The following is a 21,585-nucleotide window of genomic DNA, read 5'->3' on the forward strand; positions in this document are numbered from 1 at the left end:
ACCAGAGCTCTGCCACACATGGTACCTACAAATAGTTACACTTTTTCTGCTCTCAATAAAAATGCTGAATTTTAAAAAGCAAAAGCAAAATGTTTATTGTTGGGATGAGAGGAGACTAAATGACTAAACAAAGGGAGGTTGATATCAGATTTTTATTAAATAATGTATCATTTAAGGCTGTAGTTTGGAATAACATGTACTTCCATAAATGAGTAAGTAATAAGAATGCCATATAGATTGCTCTCTCTCTCTCTCAAACTTGCTATTCAGGCAGAAAATCAGAGTAAAAGCAATTTACACAGTTTTCACTAGAAGTCAGCATAGACTGTCGGTGTCAAGTGAACAGTACAACATGGTAAAAGGATCAATCTCAAAATGGTGTGCCTGTGGTTTTAATACATTTGAAACTTAATGTGAAATTGTGAGTATCACATGGACAACATGATCTTGGATAAATGTCTCTCATGCCAGGGAATTTGGCTGGTACAGGATGAGGGAAGTACGGGGGGGAAATCTGAAAATGAACAGGATCATTGTGCCAGGTGGAGATCTCTGGCTGGCTTTTGGTTACCCTGTTGTCAAAATATTGACCCTAAAGTGAAGGTGAATTTAGGAGAATCTTTGAGGACATGTTTAAAAAAACTGAATATGGTCAGTCTTGAAAAAAGATTGGGAAGCAAATATTCTTCAATATGTTATGGGCTGTTATAACATGGACATTGGTCAATTGTTCTCCATGACCATTGAAAGTAGGATAGGAAATTATTGGCTTAATCTGAAGCAAGAAAAATTTTGATTATATATTGCGAAAATTTATCAACGATAAGGCTGTGTCTAGACTACATCCCTCTTTCGACAGAGGGATGTAAATTAGACACTTCGAAAGTGCAAATGAAGCAGGGATTTAAATATCCCGTGCTTCATTTGCATAATCACGTCATGGCGCTCTTTCGAAAAAGCACCATTTTGGAAGTAAAAACATGTGGTTCTTTTGAAAATGGCAGGCTTTTCCAAAGGATACTGTACTCCTCAAAGAATGAGGTTTACAGAATCTTTCGAAAAAGCCTGACGTTTTCGAAAGAACCGTATCTAGACCATGGTTTTACTTTTGAAATGGCGCTTTTTCAAAAGAACGCCATGATGCGATTATGCAAATGAAGCATGGGATATTTAAATCCCCGCTTCATTTGCACTTTCAAAGTGTCTAATTTACATTCCTCTGTAGAAAGAGTGATGTATTCGAGACACAGCCTAAGATATAAAATCTGCATCTGGCTTCCAAGGAAAGTTGTAGAATTCCTGTGACAGGAGGTTTATAAGAACAGATTGAATAAACGCCTGTCAGGGATGTTCTGTGTTTTCTTGGTTTGCGTGTGGGGCAGATGCACTCGATAACTTCCTAAACTCTCTTCCAGCCCTACTTCACAATACTCTAGAGAGAAAAGATTTTTGCCTTTGAAGTGCCTTAGTGGGTGTCAAGTATTTGCAAACACATAGCCTGAAAGGTAGAATCTTCTCATGCCCAAAATCCCCTGTGCAATGTCTTCATTTCCCATCACCATTCCAATTATCATAAACAGTACTGCTAATACGTTTTGCTCCTGAAAAATATACTGGGCTCTATCTTTGACTGAACTATGCACAGTACTTCTTGGAGAGGGAAGGGGGAAGAGTGCACAGGTGACCTGGCTCTGGGCTGACTGTGAACCAGGCTGGTTACCAGGTATAAGAACATAAAAATGGCCATACTTGGCTCAGACCAATTGTCCATCTAACCTGGTATTCTGTTTTCCAACAGTGGCCAATGCCAGGTGCCCCAGAGGCAATGAACTGAACAGGTAATCATCAAGTGAGCCATCACCTGTCACCCATTCCCAGCTTCTGACAAACAGAGGCTAGACACTTAAGAGAATGGTTTTGCCTCCCAATACATGTGCCTAATAGCTATTGATGGATCTACCCTCCATGAATTTATCTAGTTCTCTTTAATGTTGTTTTAGTCATGGCCTTCACAACATCCTCCAGCAAAGAGTTCCACAGGTTGACTGTGCCTTGTGTGAATAAATATATCGATTTGTTTTAAACCTTCTGCTTATTAATTTAATTTGATGATGGTGGCCCCTAGTTCTTGTGTTATGAGGAGTAAATAATACTTCCTTATTTACTTTCTCCACACCGGTCACAATTTTATAGATCCTATTATATTCCCCTTTAGTTATCTCTTTTCCAAGCTGAAAAGTCTCCATCTTCTTGATCTCTCTTCATATGAAAGTTGTTCAATACCCCTAACCATTTTGTTGCCCTTTTCTGAACCTTTTCCAATTCCAACATATATATAATTAAACACACACACAGAGAGAGAGAGAGAGAGATGCGGCAAACATATGTGCATGCACTCACTAGTCAAGGGTTAAGTGTACTATAGATTTATACAGAGGCAATATGATATTTTCTATCTTATTATCTATCCCTTTCCTAATGATTCTGAACATTCTGTTAGCTTTTTTTGACTGTTGCTGTTTCTGAGTGGATGTTTTCAGAGAACCATCCATAATAACACCAAGATCTCTTTCTTGAGTGTTAAAAGCTAATATAGACACCATTATTTTACCTGTAGAGCTCAAGTCATATTTTCCAATGTTCATTACTTGGCATTTATCGACACTGAATTTCATCTGCCATTTTGTTGCCCAGACACCCAGTTTTGTGAGATTCCTTTGTAACTCTTCGAAGTTTGCTTTAAATTTAACTACCTTGAGTAGGAATTTTTATCATCTGCAAATTTTGCCACTTTACTGTTGACCCCTTTTCAGATAATTTATGAATGCATTCAACAGTACTGGTCACCGAACAGACCCCTGCGGGACAGCACTATTTACCTCTCTCCACTCAGAAAACTGATAATTTGTTCCTACCGTGTATTTCCTATCTTTTAGCCAGTTTTTCATCCATGAGATGATCTTCCCTCTTATTCCACAACTGCTTTCTTTGCTTAACAGCTAATGGTGAGGTACCTTGTCAAAGGCTTTCTGAAAATCTAAGTACACTATATCCACTGGATCACTCATATCCACATGCTTGTTTACCCCCACAAAGAATTCTAGTAGATTGGTAGAACACATATAGAGCAGATTTAACTTACGTGCACCGACAACAACCTCAAGAGGCTGTTACGGTAAACAGGGACTGCTTTGTTCATATGTCCTACACCAACCACAAGGAAGGATTGGCATAGGAACTGTTACTTCATAGGTGCTGGAACAAGGTGTGCTGACACAACCTTTGGCTTGAAGTGGTTTCCATCATATACAAGGTATACAGATTGGTTCGGCACCCCTGTTATATAAATTGTTCCAATGCCTCTGGTTACCCCACTATCCCATTCACATCACAGACAGTAATAGCGTTAGAGTTGCTTTGTGCCAGTGGAGCCCAGCACAGGGAAATCTGTATAAACATCTTCTGCCAGTACAGTAATATGTTCGTTTGCCAAATACTTTTGTTCCTGCTTCCTTTATGAGAGTGTTTTTCTTTAAATGGGAAAAGACAAGAATGGATGAACCACTTCTGCTGTGTTTTTCCTTGCCGGAATGTTTCCCCCGCCCCCCCCCCCCCCCCATTAAGGGCATTTATCATAGAGTGAAGGGAAAATATAAGTAGAAACCCATTGTTAAACTATTGGCATGTATCACTAGAGATGGCCACAGAGAAAAAGAAAAACTTGCAAAACAGAAAAAATGGCCAACCTCCTAAAACAAAATGTTAACTTCTAGATACATTATACATACAGTAGTTGTCTTATTACCCTCATAAAAACATTCCCAAATTTTAATAAATGATTCCAAAATACAGAATTACATGAAATTATAATGGCACAAGAACACACTTGTACATTAACATTATATATAATACATTATTTATAAGACTGCACAAGGCACATTTTTTTTTTACTTTTGAACACTGGCAAAACAAAGTACTTTCTTAGTCATCTATTCCTATCAGATTTTGAGTATATTAAATTCAACATCATACTTAAAAATCCTTTATGTTTAGAGATGCCAGGCCTAATTTCCATGTATGCTATACTTACTTTACACCCAGTTTTAGGCCATTTTACACTGCCAGAATAATTTCAAGGGATCTTAGTGTAATTAAGAATCAGGTCTATCCTGTTTTAAACAAGCTGGTTACTTGGATTAGTACCTACGTAGACAGAAAAGTACATTGTATGGCATAGATTCTCAGCTAGTGAATATTGTTATAATTCTGTGTACTTCAGTGGCGTTATGTAGATTTACATTGGCTGAGGATCTAATCCTGTACACCTATATTCTGGAAATGTATAGTTGAAAAACCATTTTTAACAAATGGAATAATTCATAGAAATTTCTAGTACAGGCAGTCCCCGGGTTACATGGATCCGACTTACATCGGATCCCTACTTACAAATGGGGTGAGGCAACCCCGCACTACCTGCTTCCCCCCAGCAGACCAGGGAGAAGCGAAGTTAGCACCCCCCCTCCCGCCCCCCAGCAGACCAGGGAGACGCAGAGCGGCTTTTCTCAGCAGACACCTCAGCTTGAGAATAAAGGACTGAGGGAAGTGAGGTGTGGGAGAATAAAACTGAGCTCTGGAGAAATGTTTGGCTAGAGTTTCCCCAACAATATGTACCAGTTCCGACTTACATACAAATTCAACTTAAGAACAAACCTACGGTCCCTATCTTGTACGTAACCCGGGGACTGCCTGTATTTGTATTTCGGGTGAATGATGAGTGGCCTCCACTGATGAAAATCCCATTGATCAAAAGATGGAATTTGTGTATGGCAACCAAACATGCCAACATAAATGTCAGGCCAAATTCTGCCCTCCTTTACAGTGGTGCAAATCTGGCTTAACTCTTCCATTGTATTGGAGGAAATCCAGAAATTAATAAGTGAATCTGAGGGCAGAAAATAGATCTAAATTATTAATGTAGATTAGCAAAGTAATCATTATTAAAACTTCAGATAGCAAGGACCAGCATTTTTTTTCTTGTGGTCCTGATTTTGTGAGTGAAATTCCAACCCATGCAAATATCTGGCTCTTAAACATACTGAGATCCTTTAAAAAAAAAAAAAAAAAAAAAGAGTTTAAGTAGTATTTAAATGGTATGTATGTTTTGAGTGAACTTCATCCTAAAAGTCCTGATTTCCTCAAATGTTAGCAGACAGAAACCTTAAATTTTAAAATTTGGCACGTTGCGCATGCACAGACTGCACTGTGCATGCACTGATCGCGCTGCGGCGCCGTGCCGGGCTAAAATCTACTCGCCACGGGCGAGTAGATTGCCCTAACTGTCGAGCCCTGGAAATAAGCATCATTAAATCTAGCTGTAACATTAGGATCAAAGACATAATTAAAAGCTAAATTCTGCCAAAGTTACACTGATGAAAAGCCAGAGTAACTCCGTTCATTTCAATGAAATTACTGTGGATATACACCAGTGTAAATGAGAACAAAAATTGTCCCTTAATTCTTTCTTTGTTCCTAATTGATTAGAGCACAAGTTATGTCTATAAACAATGCATATACATGCCACCATTTAATTTCATTTGGGTTTGTGAGGGAGCCATTCTTGTTTCTCTATTCCTGCTAATGTGGTTTTATTTAATACTGCTCTAAAAGTGGATTTAAAATAAAGCTCTTCAAATCAGAATGATCTAATTTTATACCAGACCGTCTTCTTAGTGATAGTCTCATTCAGACTATTGTTTCCAATAGGCTTGTATATATTCACACTGCTGAAAAATATTCCTTTTTTAATAAATACAATAGATAAACCTCAGTGCAGACGTGCATAACTGTGCAATAAAAGACTAAAAGACTGCTGATGAAAACCCTAAGTAGAAACAGGTCCAACAGTATCTTATAATGTGATTCAAATATAACTGCTGTGAATATTAATGCAGCAATAGGGGAAAATGCACAGCATATAATTTCAAAGTAACAAGAGAGTTCCTAGAAAAAAATCATTATGCATTTTGTTACAACTTTGTGCTTTTCCTTAGACCCATATCACCTATGACCATTCTGCCAATACTTTGAGTTGCATGGGTGGGGGTTATATTTTTTCATCATAATCGTTATTTATTTTTTTAAATGCGACTGGGCTTGCTTGCTTCAAAGAGGTCTTTGAAATATCTGTGTGCATTGTGGACATGGCTATAGTCTCATAATCATCATCCCTGGAGCGAAAATCACAAAAATGAAAGAAAAATTGTAAGTCTCTCTGGAAATTTTTGTTGAGGAATCCATAAAAGATAGGGTTCACACAAGTGGAGATCATGGCTGTGAGATGACAAATCAAGAACAACAAATTGTGGCTGCAGCTGGCAACAGGTAGAATTTCATGATTCCAGTCAAACACAGTATTAAAGATGGTAAGAGGCAGCCAGCAGACTGCAAATGCAACCACAATAGAAATCAGCATGATGTTGATCCTTTTTGTTTCAGTGGATCTGTATTTATTGTCTCGCATCTTGTCCATCATGTTGTTCCTTCTTTTTAAGCGTATGTATATCTGCAGAAAACAAAATTCAACAACAACAAAGAAAAACATAGAATCATTTAAGCCAGAGGCACTTCTTTACAAGGACAAGCAGAAATTAGACAGAAATAAGGAGAGATCATAAAATAGATTCCCTCTTACCTTTAAGTAGCAAATAAATATAAAACAAAGTGGTCCAAAGTACTGTATCACCAACAGAGCTGTTGTATAAGAAAGCCTGATAGTGTCCAAAGGGAACAAGTCCAAGCACACATATTTGTCCTTATATTCATCGATTGTAATATTTTTGAAGGGTTCATCAGTTAATACATGATAAACCAAAAAAGGCAAGGAGGAAGCCACAGCTAAAATCCAGATGGCAGCAACCCCTATGTAGGCATGTCTGTTATTGGGCCTCCACCCTCGAGGATTGATGATCAGCTGATGGCGTTCAATTGCAATGAGAACCAAAGAGAAAACTGAAACTGTGATTGAGACACACTGCACAAAAGGATTCAGCTTGCACATGGCCTCCCCAAAAATCCAGTGGTCCATTAAAGTGTATACAAAGGTGAAGGGGAGACACATGATGGTCATTAGAAGGTCTGAGAAGGAAAGGTTGACAATAAGGATGTTGGTAACATTGCGCATCTCCTTCTGTTTTAAGATTATGATAATCAAGGCCAGATTGCCAGAGACGCCAAGAATGATCACAGCCCCATAAACCAAAGCCAAGGTGAAGACCATGGCCAATGGAACATGGCAATCTTCATCTGGGAAGTGTAGGATTCTGGAGTTCTTCTCTGAGAAGTTCAGAGGGATGGACTGATTCCCAAGAGAGGAGAGAAATGATGTATTCATGTTATTGGAACTAGCATCCATGTCCTGCATTGGTCTGGACTGCACTGACAGGTTTTTTCCCCCCACTGGTTCCAGAAGCTCAAGAAGTTCTCATCACTCAAGCAGCAGGATCTCACCAAACGCTGTCACTTCGTTTCCCTGATGCCCTGGTACAATCTGCAAAGGGGAAAGAGCACATGTGTTTATTTCTTATTTTATTTGTGCCATAGTGTCATTGTGCTAGGCTTACAGAGGCAGCTCTGATTGTAGAGAGCGAGGGCTCTTTTGCAATGCAGAGTAGGTGAGCTGCTTCTGTGATTCCTTGGTCATAACTCTCCAAACGGACCAAGTGGCCTCAGACAGTAAGCAAACGTCTCGCAGCAGCGCAGGGTTCCTAGACTACCCTCCAAGCAAACCCTCGCCGTGCGGATCTCTCCCATTTCAAACGCTTATCCACCTCGGGGCAGCATCCGCCCATCTGCCTTAGTCGGCAGAGCCACTCACGCTGGAGCAGGGGACGCCGGAAGAAAGACGGGCCCCTAAGCAGAGCGGATGGCACGAGAAGAATTCATCAGCACCGCGGACAGACCAAAAAGCGCGCCGAGATTCAGCACGCGGGGAGCTGGGCGGTGAACCTGCCGTGCCCAGCAGAGCGGTCCCGCTGTGCACAGACTCCAGCAGGGAAGTCACTTCCCAGCGCCCTGCATTGAACACAGGCTGATTTCTCTCTTATACGAGTTGACAGCGAATGGGGCTGGAAGAGCTTCCCAGCTGGTGGGTGGGTTGCTCCCAACGCTCGAGAGCAGACGAGCCCTGTAGAGATGCGCGTGAGATCGCATTAGGAGGAGGGCGCCCGAGCACGGGGGAAGGCCAAGTCGCGTGGTCTCCTGCTAAATATAACCGGGACTCTGGTTGGAGAGGCAGAGCAGGAGCAGACGCGTTGTCCTACCACTCATGCCACGCCTTTGCCATCCAAGATGAGGAACTCCGGGACTGGAACACAGCGGGGGTGGGTGAGGGCCAGCAGCCAGCGCAGAGGCAGGAGTGGCACCACGGTGCCCGGGAATGCAATGGCCTCTGCAGACGCGGGGGCAGACGATCTCACTTTCCCTGAGCCAGCGGGAGAGGGCAGAACTGCACAGAAGGGGCGCGTGCTGCTGCCGCCAAACTAGACGCAGGCACGGAGTGTCAGGGTGGTAAAGGAGGCGAGGCGGGGCTGCTGTTTATCGAAGCGATTCTGGCTAGAAGACAAGGCTAGAGGCAGAAGACAACTTTCATGGAGTCTACGTCCCCTCCAGGCTGGGCCTTCCGAAGGGGGAAAGGAATCACTCTCAGACCTAGAGCCTTCAGTGACTCCCACCTCTCACCCTTCCCAAGCGCATTCCAATTAGTCCCCCGAAGCTTTTCAAAACACCATGTTTGTAGTTAACCATGGAATCCCTTTCACTAGGTTCCCCCTATGACAGGAGGGAAGAGGTTGGGGAGGAAAATCATTCACTGCTATATTGAGGGCAAGCCCTTCTGCGAAATCCCTGGCCCCTTTCCTCGTGTGCTCTGCCATTTCTGAGACTTAACCATTAAATGCATATGCGCCTTCTGGGGGTCCGAAATGTCCCTCTCCTGCCTCAGCTCCCTCCTTTTGGGAGCCAAACTCGTCTTTGAATGCAGAAGGAAACTGTATCACTAAAGCTGTAGAAGAAAGGGGGTGAATGGAGCCTAATCTATGCTGGGAAAGTACATGTGCGCACAATGTTTATAATCGCTCTAGAAATGCTGCAACACCCTCATGGCTAGAATGTAAATAGAGACTGGAAGGTGAATTGTCAGAATTAAGGACTAAAGCTGCCTGTTACTCAAAAGACAATTCTTCATCGAAGAAGTTTTGCCTAAGCAGAAAGTGCAGGATACAGAAAGCAAGCCCTCTATTATGCTAAAAATATTTACAAGTGCGAGAGAGAACAGCTGACGATAGTTTGCTATTTAAACAAATTACATGTAACATGGGTCAATAATGTGGTTGAAAAAGTGACAATTTACGACTGAACCTTTACCCACTGAGTTCTTTTTAATATATTTCCTTAGATCTGTTGTTTTCTCAAATTGTCATGTGTTTAATGGCATCTCCTATGCATTTTAATAGAGCTTTTAAGCTATAAAAGAAACAAAGGACAAGCCCGATCTGACATGAGTAACACAGTGATGAAAAAGTTACTGCAAAACATAGTCGCTTACCTAATTAATATTCTACTGTTGGCCGCCTGGTCCCTAAAGTGCCGCTGACACTGGGTCAAAGGCAAATCAGCAACTCCGATCACTTTAATCTCAGACAGAATTGCTGTTTAGCAGAGAACAACAGGACGGGAGAAGAAAAAAGACATTTTTTAAAAAAATTAAACAGTTTGCAAAAAGAGAGGGGGGAGCGATCAATATTTACCTATGCAACACAAATAGACGTGTTTAAATAATCCCCTCCTTCGCAAAAGCTGCAGGCTAGTAAATCACAGAAACTCAGGCATGTGTATTTGGGGTGCAGTAGGGGTGAGGAGGAAGTCAACAATAAGCTGACACACCTCTGCTACAACCTGCAGTTAGCAACGGTGTTGTTGAATCTGGAATTTTCTCTTTTGCCAAATCTCAGGCAAGCTATTTTCAATGTTGTATGCTTAACCCAAGGTCAGAGCTGTACGAGAGAGTATTGCCAGTTAACGCCATGTTAATGGTTCCTGGATCACAGCTCCATAACGTTGTTGTCACAAATGTGATCTTCGATTGTAAAAACTGAAAAAGCATATATCGCTGAAATCCACTTTATTTTAAGCCACCTCAAGGGGGTGAAGTTGTTTTAAATGACAGTCGGCATAACTAATAGCTGCAAACACACTTGTAACCACACAAAGGTAAGTCCTCATCATAGGAGAGAGAAGGGTAACTGGCCCTCTTTTTTTATGTATGCCCGGGTTTCAGATCCTGCACTCTTCACTCAGACAGACCTGAACACGTCGCCAGAGTGAAGGCTGTAGGGTTGGGCCCTAGATACTCAACAGGAAGATTACAAAAGTAAAGAAAGGCTCATTGGCCAATTAAATCGCATGCTGGCTTTGCATTGCATTTATGCGGTGGATTCTTTATAACCATATGCGCTTATCACCCATATGCGCTTTATGCCCATATGCGTTTATTTAAAATCGCTACTTAATGGAGCCGGCCAAACTTTGGAGATTTGCACCCACTGGCTAAAGTTTGATTTTTTTTTCCAGTGAGTTTATTAGCAGACCTCAACCCACGTCAATGTTATGGTTTAGAATATATTTACTGTTTAATGTCATCCAGTCTGTGTAATCTCCCGGTCAATATTAGGGTTTTATATGTAGCCTTTCATCTTGGTAAGTAAGACCCCTCGCCAAAAGGCGTCGATTGCATTTTGTTTTAACAGAAAACTGTCTGGGTTGGAAGACACCAGCGCTACCAAGACCCAGGAGCTATAGTTAGAGATGGATAGCGCCTGCAATGAGGGCTTCGTGGATTATCTACTCCCGCCAGTGCGACTGTGCCGTGACCTGCTAAAAGCCAAGCCAGGACGGGGTTTGCTGTAAACATTAACTACATGTTTATTTCAGCGCCAGAGGCGGTCGTACCACTCCAAGCACGCCGGGACTTGGCGAGGCTGCCGCAGGTCGAGGCACGAGGCGGGGGAATGTGCTTTCTCCGGGCCCTTCTCCAATCAAGAGAGGGGCTGGAGAATGAACTCAGGCACAGGCTCAGCCCGCGCAGCGGGACTTCGTTCGGGGTCGCGCCCGCGCCCCGCTGATTTTCCCAGGAGCTGTCTCAAACGATTTCGCATTGAGCAGACGGCTCCACGGGGGAAATGCCGATGCTCCTTATTCGCAGCAGAGAAGCCGCCGGAGCCTCCAGTCCCCAAATGCACCCCCCCCCCCCCAGTGATCGGGCTAAAGGGAGCCGCTTGTGCTGTGCGGTTGTGACTCCCTCTTTTCCTCCCCATGTCTCCAGCACGGATTGTATGGAGCTAGGCTGCGGGGGGAGGGCGGGAGGAGGAGGAGTGATGAAGTTGACACCGATCGCGCTTTCCCTGACAGCTCATCGTGCTTTGCCCTCTGTGTCCCGGCTCCCCTTCCCCCGCCTTAAAAGAAGGGGGGGGGGAGAGCCACTAACCTGAACTTCTAATGGAGGAGGAGGGGGGAAATTAAAGGCCGGCAGAAAGCCCTGCAACCCAGCCCCCACGCCCACTCCCCGCTCGGGATCACACAGCCCTAGCCTGCTCTCTGCAAGGATTTGATCAGAAGTTTGATGCTAAAGGGTAAAAGGTACAGCAAATACCCTGGTGAAACTATCCCAGCAGCTGTTCCGAGGGAAGCCTACCATACTGCTAGTCCAAACTGACAGGTAACAGCCCAAAGAGACGCTCCGGACGGCCCGGAAAACATCTCTGCACACACCTCTCGCAGCTACACCTGTTCTGTCTCGTTGATGAGCCACACAAACATCAGTCCAAAAAGCGCGCACGCACCACAACAACATCAACAAAATACAACATGAGGAAACCACAAATGGGACCCACCTTGTAATTGTTCTGATTTTCCTCCGTTCCTTGATTTGCTGATGGTTTGGAGCAGAAGGGAGGATGGAGAACAAGGAGCAAGGCACTGGGAAAAGCATCCACTGGTATTTCTCCAGCTCAGATCCTAAAGATTGGTGAGGAGAGCTGGAGACACCCCCTTAAAGCTGAACTCCACTATATCCCAGTATCACATGATGGTGCTCAATTGAGCAAATCCTGAAGATCCCAATGCAAGCACATCACCTTTAAATTACACATCTGGGGGTGGGTTGCCTAGTAATTCTGAAATAAATGGAATTAAGTATTGAAACAAAAGGGAGGGAGGTTGCACTGAGAAGAACTTGGGAGGGGAGGCACTTTGAAATTGCTTTTGCAGGTTGAATATTGTGAGATTTGTTTGCAAGTCACTGCCACCTTGTGGCCAAAGTTAGGATGATATTATGTAAGAGCTGACTGGCGATGGAACTGATCATAAGGATTGTGTCTTGGATGTGGGTTCTGTTTGTTGTTGCTTTAATCAACATGCCCCCACTTTGTTTTTCTCTTGAAAAATTATTGAACTGATAAGGATTCCCAAATGCAAATAAGACCCGTTTATTTGCATTTCAAAATATCAAGAAAGCTTAATATTTTCTTTAAAGTAAAAACCAGTTATCAAATCAACTGCCAGCCCTCAAGGAAGTATAAGTAATACTCCTTAGATTCAGCTATTGTTATGATTTTCTGCAAGTACATTTCACAGACATATAAAGTCATGCTTTGCCCTCACTTGCATTTCTCAGATTTTAGTCTGTTGGATCTTACTGCATGCCGAAGCACCGTTAGAACTAGTAAATGGGATGGTTGGAGGATTGGGAAGAGAAATAGGTCATGAAAGGGTAGAACTATCCTCATAATATGCTATGCAGAAGGAAAAGTTGGCTAACATTGCCTGGGCAGCTCCTGCATGTATTGTAAAAACTCTGGAATTGACTAGATATTTGAATACAAGGATGCACATGACCAGGCCTGCTCACCTTTCCTGCTTCTAACCCCCATGCTCTCAGCAACAAAGCACTGCAGCTTCAGGGTTATAGTAGGACAATGCAACCCACAGAACCCATTTGGTTTTAGGACCCAGGGGAGAATTGCAAGGAAGTCCTCCAATTAAACCTGTAATTAATAAAGAAAATCACTACAATAAGTTACCATCCTGGTGAGTTTCACTTAAGTCTGGAATGACTAGAAAGCTCAGGACCAGTGTTTTCCAGTGATTCTCAATTCATTTTCAAAACATAAGTCAACACAGACATAGCTGCATCACGATGGCACTCTGTAATTTTTGTGAGACTTGCCTTGTCGAAAAGTGCCAGGTGATGATGATTATTATGTTATCATGATTACAGTAGTAATTTTGTTACATTAATTAATACGCTATTACCAGTAAATGGGAGGCCTGGCTACGAGACAGAAGGAATCGGGATCAGTACTGAGGCTTGTGGCTAAGCTGCACTTAGAGCTGAATCTGTCAGGAGTCCATATATCTCAAGCTGAGCAGAGGATGGGGGAGCACAGCTGCTGAATGGGACATGAGTGCTGAGATTCCTTGGATAGTGTTTTTCTCTCTGAAACAATGGTCCCTTCTGGATCTATAAACTAAGGGCCTGGTTGCTCATGGTTATTAAAGGGTCTGTGATGCTAATTCATAAGTAGGGTTCATGCCAATTTTTACAGATTTTTTAAAAAGGAGAGTTGACTGTCTTCTCCTTTGTTCCTCCTGCATCAGGAGGTTCCCACTTCTTCCCTGTTAGGCTCATGCCCATTCTCTCCGACCTTAGGATGGTTTTAAAAAAATAAAGGAAAGCTTTGTGTCATGCACAACCCCAGCGCATTGATTGCAACAGGTGTCAGAGGCCAGGGATGAGCCTAATTACACATTCCTATGAACAGTTCTGAGTGGTGGTATTGGAGAAATTACATTTTTCTAATCTAAAAAAAAAATCCCCGCTATTCCAGTTGTATGAGAGACTCTTTGCTTCTTGTTTTCCAATCATATTGTTGCTGCCAGCTGCAATGTTTTGCCTCTGAGATGGCTGCATTTCAGGGGTACAGAAAGTAATCCACAATACTTTTATTTCCATTGAACCTTCTGTCCAAGGTTCTCAATGCACTTTTTAAACATGGATGAACCAAGCCTCAGACCATCCCTTTTGTAGTTGGTGAATATTACTAGTATGTGCATTTTACACATGAGAAAACTGAAGCCAATAGAGATTAAAGATTGCTTCCTGCAATGACTGAATGCTGTGAACTCACAATGAAGTCAATGACATGGAAATTCATAATGCTCACCACTATGCAAATGGATGTAAAAATAAAAGGCCCTTAAAGGATTGCTAACTATCACTCTGCAAGTCTACATTAGAGTTGGTAGCAGAACTCAGAATCCTCGAGTCCTGAGTTTTAACTACAATGCTATCTTTCATCCCATTGCCATATCTACCAAACAGTGAAGTGTGCAGTTTAATTAAATTATATTTGTGCAGTACTTAGAAAGTCCTAAAATATCATTCGAGTATAATTTGAAAGGCCTATAACTATATTATTAGGACTGATGTTACTGCTTCCCATATGTTGAGAACCATTGCATTAGAATAGTAGTGTTTAACTTTTGTGCCCTACAATCTCTTTCAAAGGCATTTTATACTGCTATGACAGTTTTCCTATTTCACTTCCCGTCCCCCACTTTACTATTTTGTCACTCTCACATGCTGATTTATGCATTACATTTAGCTTTTAAACTCTACTGGACAGGAACAATAGCTTTCCTCATTGAAACACCTAATATATATGTGAGGCATTAAAAACCCCCCGAAAGAGTAATAATCAGGACTCATCTTATAAAGCAGAGATGTTTTCTTTTCAAACTCATAATGTATGTTGTAAAATAAATGTCCATAATATATGGACATAGTATACTTGCCTTATGAACTCAGACTTTAGAAGTACTCATATGCATTCTAACTATATTTTTCTAGTCTCAGCAATTTCCAGCTCAATCTCCCTGGATCACAAGAAGGTCAAATAACCTCCCAGTAGCTCTTCCTTATTGCTAACCATGGAGAGGACACAAGAATACTAAAATAACTTCTCTGGGAAGTACATAATCTCAGTACACAAAAAGCAACATGAACTGCAAACATTATTGTTAATTTTTAGTAACTGACTTTCTGAAACAAAACACACAGTATGCAAACCCTACATAGAAAAACAGTACTGAACAGATAAAAGATAATCACCTTTCATAAAATAATAATTTAACATTGAGGGAGGAGCAATATCTGTTATAGAGCCATTAGGAAAACAGTATTACTGGCTTGCCTGTAGACCACTCCATAAATTAATAACTATTTTTATATGTCAAAATATTGTAAAGTCTGTATGAAAGAAAATATCAAAATTAAGGTGGTGACTCTCTCTGTATTCATTTTGTTATGCTCGGATAGTGCAGCACAAATGTTACACAAATCATCCTTTAGTTCAATACATGTCACTTTTTGTAAGGATTTTTTAAACTCTCTTTTGTTTTCATTTGCAATAATGAGTATATTCATCTATTTTCATATCTCTACAAGGTTTTTGTTGCACACCTGAGCATTGTTCATATATAAAGAATCACTAGTATTATTGAACCTAGCCCTATTATCGTTAGAGTATTACAAGGCTTTGCCACAGGCTTCAATGGCAACAACAGCAAACTCTATTATTTTAATAACTAAATTATATGCATTCTGTTATAGGACTGAATACTACTTTTTGCTGTGATGAAGCTTTATTTCCCCCCTATTAGTGACAGGGACCAGGATCTAGTGGTAGCTGGATGCCAGCCCAGAAATTGGAACCAAGAGTCAGTGCCAAGAGTCAGCGATGGAGCCAGGAGACAAGCCAAGGGTCAGAACAAGGCTGTGGCAAGCTGAAACCAGACAGGAACAAGGCTGGGTGTAAGGCAGACATGAAGGTAATTACAGCTTCAGGAATAAGCACTGAACATCAAGTAACAACTTCTTATGCTTTATGGTGAAGCAGACTCATTCTTATGATATGTCCAACAAACCATAATCCCACATATGGAGACATTTGGAATTGTAGCAAATTAAAAAGGGAAGCCAAGGAACACAAGGAGAACTCTGTGGTCAGCAGAGTTAAGGACAATAAGGAGGGTTTTTTAAAATAATAGGAACAAAAAAGAATCTTGGCAATGCTGTTTGTCCATTATTAGATGGATATGGTAAAATGGTCAATGATAATGCAGAAAAGGCAGAAGTACTCAATACATATTTCTATTCTGTATTTGAGGTATGGGACAGATAATGCACTTTTATCGTATGGTCTTATTTTTCCATTCCAATAGTATCTTTAGTAAACAGAGGTTTCTAAAGTTAAAAATGTCTAAACAAGCACATCAAGATAACTTGCATTCACAAATTTTAAAAGAGCTAGGTGAGTATCTTGCTTGACTGTTAATGCTGATTTTCGATAAGTCTTGGTGTGATGGGGAAGTTCCATAAGACTGAAAGAAAGCTAACGTGTCAATTTTCAAAAAGGATAAACAGCATGACCTGAGTAATTTTAGGCCTGTCAGGCTGACATTGATCCAGGGCAAGATAACTGAGTGGCTGATATAGGACTTGATAAATGAAGAATTAAAGAAGGGTAAGGAGAGGCACATCAGTATGGGTTTGTAGATCCTGTCACAATAATTTGATATATTGATGAGGTTACAAGTTTGGTTGATAAAGCTAACAGTGTTGATATAATATACTTAGACTTCTATAAGGCATTTGTCTTGGTACTCATGATATTTTGATTAAAAAATTAGGTAAATATAAAATGAACATGGCACCCATTAAATGGTTTAAAAATGCCTAACTGAATAACTGTCAATGGGAAATCATTGCTGAGAAGGTCTATTTCCAGTGGGTTTCCCCAAGAATTGATTTGTATTAACTACCCAAAAGAAAACATGAAACCATCACTGATAAAGTTTGCAGACGACACAAACATTGGAATAATGGTAAATAATGAAGAAGATAAGCCACTGATTCAGAGTGATCTAAATCACTTGGTAAATTGGGCACAAGCAAGCAATGTACATTTTAATAATGATACATGTAAATGTACACATCTTGGAACAAAGAATGTATGCAGGTCATACTTACAGAATAGAGGGACTCAATCCCGGGAAACAATGAAACGTTGACTCTGAAAAAGATTTGGGGATTGTTATGACTAATAAGCAGGACATGAGTTCCCAGTGCAACGTTACAGACAAAAAATCTATGTCAACCCTGGAATGCATAAACTGAGGAATCTTGAGTAGGAGTAGAGAGGTTATTTTACCTCTGTATTTGGCCTTTGCACCATTGTTTCTAGAATACTATGTGCCATTTTAGTGGCCACAATTCAAGAAAGATGTTGATAAATTGGAAAGAAGAGTCCATGAAATGGTTAAAAAAATGGAAAATATGGCTTATAGTGATAGACTTACGGTAGTTAAATCTTCATAGTGAGTTTTCCTTTCCTAGGAAGACTCTCTGCATTCCCATGTTGAGTCACCATCTGTTTCTTTAATCCTATGTATTCCATGTTTCATCTTTGTGTTTATTCAATAAATATACACTATTATTCTAGCTACAGTGACCAGTTAATGATCCAAATGTGAGTACTTCACTGATCATTTCATATCTATTAAGCTTAACGGGAGAAGGTTAAGGGATGGCTTGATTGCAGTTTATAGATACCCACATGGGGAACAAATATTTGATACTGAGCTCTTTAGTCTAGCAGAGAAAAGTATAATGTCATCTATAAACTAGAAATTGAAGCTAAACATATTTAGACTGGAAATAAGGTGTAACAATCAAGAATAGATGTGTTTAAGAGACAAAGAAGCTCTAGAAATTATTTTTGTGATCTGTGTTAAATGGAGGATCAACTAGATATTTATAATCGTCCCTTTTTGCCATAGAAACTATGTATTAGTGAGTCCATAACTGTCACCTACTATATTCCTTGTACATTCAGGTCACTAGTCTCATCGGGTATGTCTACACTACCCCCCTAGTTCAAACTAGGCGGCCTAATCCGAACTAGCTAGTCCGTGCCGCGTGTAGCCGTGTGGCACGGAGTCCGACCTAGCTGGCATTTAAAAATGGCACCAGCCGGCTTTATGAAAATGAAGCCCGGGAAATTCAAATCCCGGGCTTCATTTGCAACTCCGTATGACTACATTACCCCCCCCCCCTAGTTCTAACTAGGGGGGTAGTGTAGACATACCCTTAGCCTGCTCTGTACCCTTAAAACATTAGAAGAGGGTTTTTTAATGTTACCTCACTCTTCTGATACTGTCACTAAATCTCACTTGACATATTGTCACTTTATAGCATCTGAAGCAGGCCTTAAATTCTCAGATTATTTCCTGTATCCTTCTCCCCATACATACACTTTCCCCATTCAGGGATTCAGCTGCAGGGCAGGGGATCTCAGAGCTTTAACTCCATGAGTAGAGGTTGTTGGGGCTCAGGGATTTAGTCATGAGGGGAGGATGCCAGGTCTGGGGCTTTAGCCCCATAGAGGGTGGCACCAAAGTTTGAGAATTTAGCCCTATGGACAGGTAATGCAAGGACTCAGGGCTGCAGGCCCACAGGGTGTGCTGGGCCTTCAGGCTTCTGAGCTGCAAGATATAGCAGGGCTCAGGATTTTAGTCCTGAAGGAGGTGCCAGTGCTTCCACAAGTTTGAAACTATTCAATGAAGCTCCATGATAGATAGCACAAGCTGAATTTAAGCCTTTCTGTGCAATCTTCATAGTGAGTTTTCCTTTCCTAGGAAGACTCTCTGCATTCCCATGTCGAGTCACCGACTGTTTCTTTAATCCTATGTATTCCATGTTTCATCTTTGTGTTTATTCAATAAATATACACTATTATTCTAGCTACAGTGACCAGTTAATGATCCAAATGTGAGTACTTCACTGATCATTTCATATCTTTGAAGCAGCTAATTTTCCTCTTTTTTGCCATGTACTTGATTGAATCGTCATCTTTTCTTCTTCATCCATAATTCCTGACATTATATTTTAAATTTCTTTTTAACTAAACTTTTAAATTCCTGCTAACTCAAAGAAGTCACATTTTCATTTCTTCACATTTTCAAATTGTCTCCATTTTTAAGCATTTTTCACTTCCTTAACTACCATTTCATTGCCATGTATTCCAGCATGGGATGGAAGCCTGTAAACTACTGCTTTTGCTAAACTTAAAGGCAGCCCGGCAGCCAAGGTTATTCTGCTGTGACCCAGCTGGTTTCATTAACCATCCTGAGGGGTTGGATAGCTAGCCGCAGGCTCAGCAGAGGGAACTTAGACCCACAGTCCCTGACTACAATACTAAAATCAATGGGAATACTTTCACAACACACTATTATGAACCTTAGCACTCAATGGGGAAAGAGGATACAAATCACACAAGCACAAGGCAAATCTAGCATTCAGGGGACTATGAAGAGGTACAATATCCATCTAGTCATTCACTTCTTCACTGTTGGCTCAGTTCTGCTTCCAGTGAGTTCAAAGGAAGCAAGACTAGATCTCAAGTTCCCACATGGTTCATCTTCCCAGTTTCAGCCAGTTAACACCTATGATGCCATCGGTATCATGCATATAATGCTGATGCTAGTAAAATGATTACTTCCATGGTTTCTGCCATGTGTTATGCCAGTTCACTGTGACACATCTGGCTTAAGCTGCACAAATGTCATAACTGGAGATTACAAATCCCCCTTCCCACTGCTCTCCATGCTCATCCCTAATTGTTTTATATAAGGAAGGAATCTGGCTTGCACTTTTTGGAAAGGGAAAAGAACAGAAATGGAGGCACAAATAACCTGTAGATTTTTTTTTAAATACATGCATTTTGGAGGGAATCAGAGGAGAAGGAAGTAGGGAGAAAATGGGACGGTCAGTCGTGTTGTCCTGTGGAAAGCATCATTTTCAAACAGCAGAGGTACTGTATATAACTTTCTTATACATTAGAAGAAATCATAAAGTTGTAATTATTTAATTCATTCCAAATTTTCAAAATGTGACTGCTACACTAATATCAGACTTTGTAATGACAATAGGATTTGACTCAGAGTAATTGTATGCCTGAAATTTCTGACAATTACTAATGTAAGGCCTGACTGTCAGAGACATTAAGTAGACATTGACTTGAACTGGAGCTCTTAGAGCTCAGCACCTCTAAAAGTTAGGCAGCCCTAAGATCTTAATATACCCGCAGCGTGAAGGAGACATTTCAGAGACTGATGAAAAACTTGTACTAAAATGACCAGCAAAGAGCAATGTGTGAAGGGAAAGGGGGCAGTTTGGGGCATCCCCAACTCACGTCATTGCTTGTGGGACTGGATTTCACTTCTGGAACCCCACTCCACTCCAACCACACAGAGACTGATTACTCAGGATTTTTGCATGTACAATGGATTTTACTCTGAATGCATAAATTGAATTAGGCCTGATCCTGTTCTGACAAGTGAGAATGGCAAAAAAAAAAAAATCCCATTAACATTAACAAGAACTAGATCCAGCCTTTGTTATTTCTTAGCAAGGATGTTCTTATTTTGAAGACAGTTTTGTAACCCTCTCCTTTTTATTTTCGTATTCTCCACATTACAACATTTCAACTTTGGCCCTATTTAATAGTTACATGACCAGGATTGATCTGCCATTTTTATACCTAAAAATATATCATTTTTTAAAATAGCTGCTTGCATCCATTCCCTCTCTCTGCTCTGCATGCACATATGAAGGTAAAACCTAAGAGAGAGGCTTAAAATGATTTGTTGGCTTCTGACCTATTTCATATTCGTTTAGCTTCTCTCTTGATTCTAGAGCGTCTGCTGAAATAGACCAATGACTGTGATCTGTGGGCTATCTGGAATACCAAATCGCAGAGTATATAAAGATCTATCAGGAAAATAGAAAGTCCTTACATTTTACAAATATCACTCTGGCAAATACAGGAAGAAGATAAACAGCCCTGATCACTGGGTCGGGAAGCAACATCCAGGTAATACAAAGTTGGAACACTTTCCATAAACAGCAGAGCTGGAGCTGGTAGTACGTGCACAATTGCATGCAAAACTTGGCTTATCTGTTTTTTCAATTAAAAGGTAGATGTCCAGTTAACCTTATTTGACTTTGTTTTTTGCATCTCCAAACTAAAAGAGAATTGTATGCTTACTACTGTCTCCTAAATCCGACCGAAATTAAATCACTTATTATCTTTAAAAATAGTAAGTATATCGCTTTTTATAAGCTATGCGGATCCATCTGCCCCTTTCCACTCCCAGGAACCTAAAAACTGACAGGCTAGTCAATGTGTCAAGAATTCTTCCCTCTCGGTCCCTGGGGGTTCGCCTAGAGACGGATTCAAGGGGTCTGATACTTTTCTCCACCCTGATCCTCTCATCACCCATTCTTACTCCCCAACGCCCACTCTTGTCAGACAAAGGATCTAATCAGACCCACGCCCGAGGCAATGGTTCGTACAAAACGCCTCATCGCTCTTTACTCTTTCTCTAGGCTTCCAGCAGCGATAAACTGCC

General features: G+C 41.0%; 3 protein-coding genes across 5 annotated transcripts in view; 2 read left to right on the top strand and 1 right to left on the bottom strand.

The window, feature by feature from the left end:
• Positions 1-21,585, top strand: part of TMA16 (translation machinery associated 16 homolog) — a 156,399-nt gene that overhangs the window by 16,874 nt on the left and 117,940 nt on the right. The window lies entirely within an intron of this gene.
• NPY5R (neuropeptide Y receptor Y5) overlaps positions 1-21,585 on the top strand; it is a 39,003-nt gene that overhangs the window by 3,126 nt on the left and 14,292 nt on the right. The window contains exon 2 of one of the 2 annotated variants that reach the window (XM_075930146.1): positions 15,775-15,942. In XM_075930146.1, coding sequence (XP_075786261.1) covers positions 15,805-15,942 — 138 coding nt within the window. In that variant the 5' untranslated portion in view covers positions 15,775-15,804. Of the gene's footprint in view, positions 1-15,774; positions 15,943-18,980; positions 21,048-21,585 lie in introns of those variants that run through there. The other variant, XM_075930148.1, reaches the window with a different exon arrangement.
• NPY1R (neuropeptide Y receptor Y1) lies at positions 1,184-13,313 on the bottom strand. 2 transcript variants are annotated; one of them, XM_025184013.2, is made up of 4 exons: positions 11,946-13,313; positions 9,602-9,704; positions 6,692-7,546; positions 1,184-6,562 (listed from the first exon to the last, which is right to left on the bottom strand). In XM_025184013.2, the coding sequence occupies exons 3-4, from the start codon at positions 7,418-7,420 to the stop codon at positions 6,104-6,106; spliced, it is 1,188 nt and encodes a 395-aa protein (XP_025039798.1). In that variant the 5' UTR covers positions 7,421-7,546; positions 9,602-9,704; positions 11,946-13,313; the 3' UTR covers positions 1,184-6,103. The 2 variants fall into 2 exon arrangements, with proteins under 2 accessions (XP_025039798.1, XP_006121943.1); XM_006121881.4 differs by lacking the exon at positions 9,602-9,704.

This window comes from Pelodiscus sinensis, chromosome 5, assembly GCF_049634645.1.
Source record: "Pelodiscus sinensis isolate JC-2024 chromosome 5, ASM4963464v1, whole genome shotgun sequence".
NCBI classification, from domain to species: Eukaryota; Metazoa; Chordata; order Testudines; family Trionychidae; genus Pelodiscus; species Pelodiscus sinensis.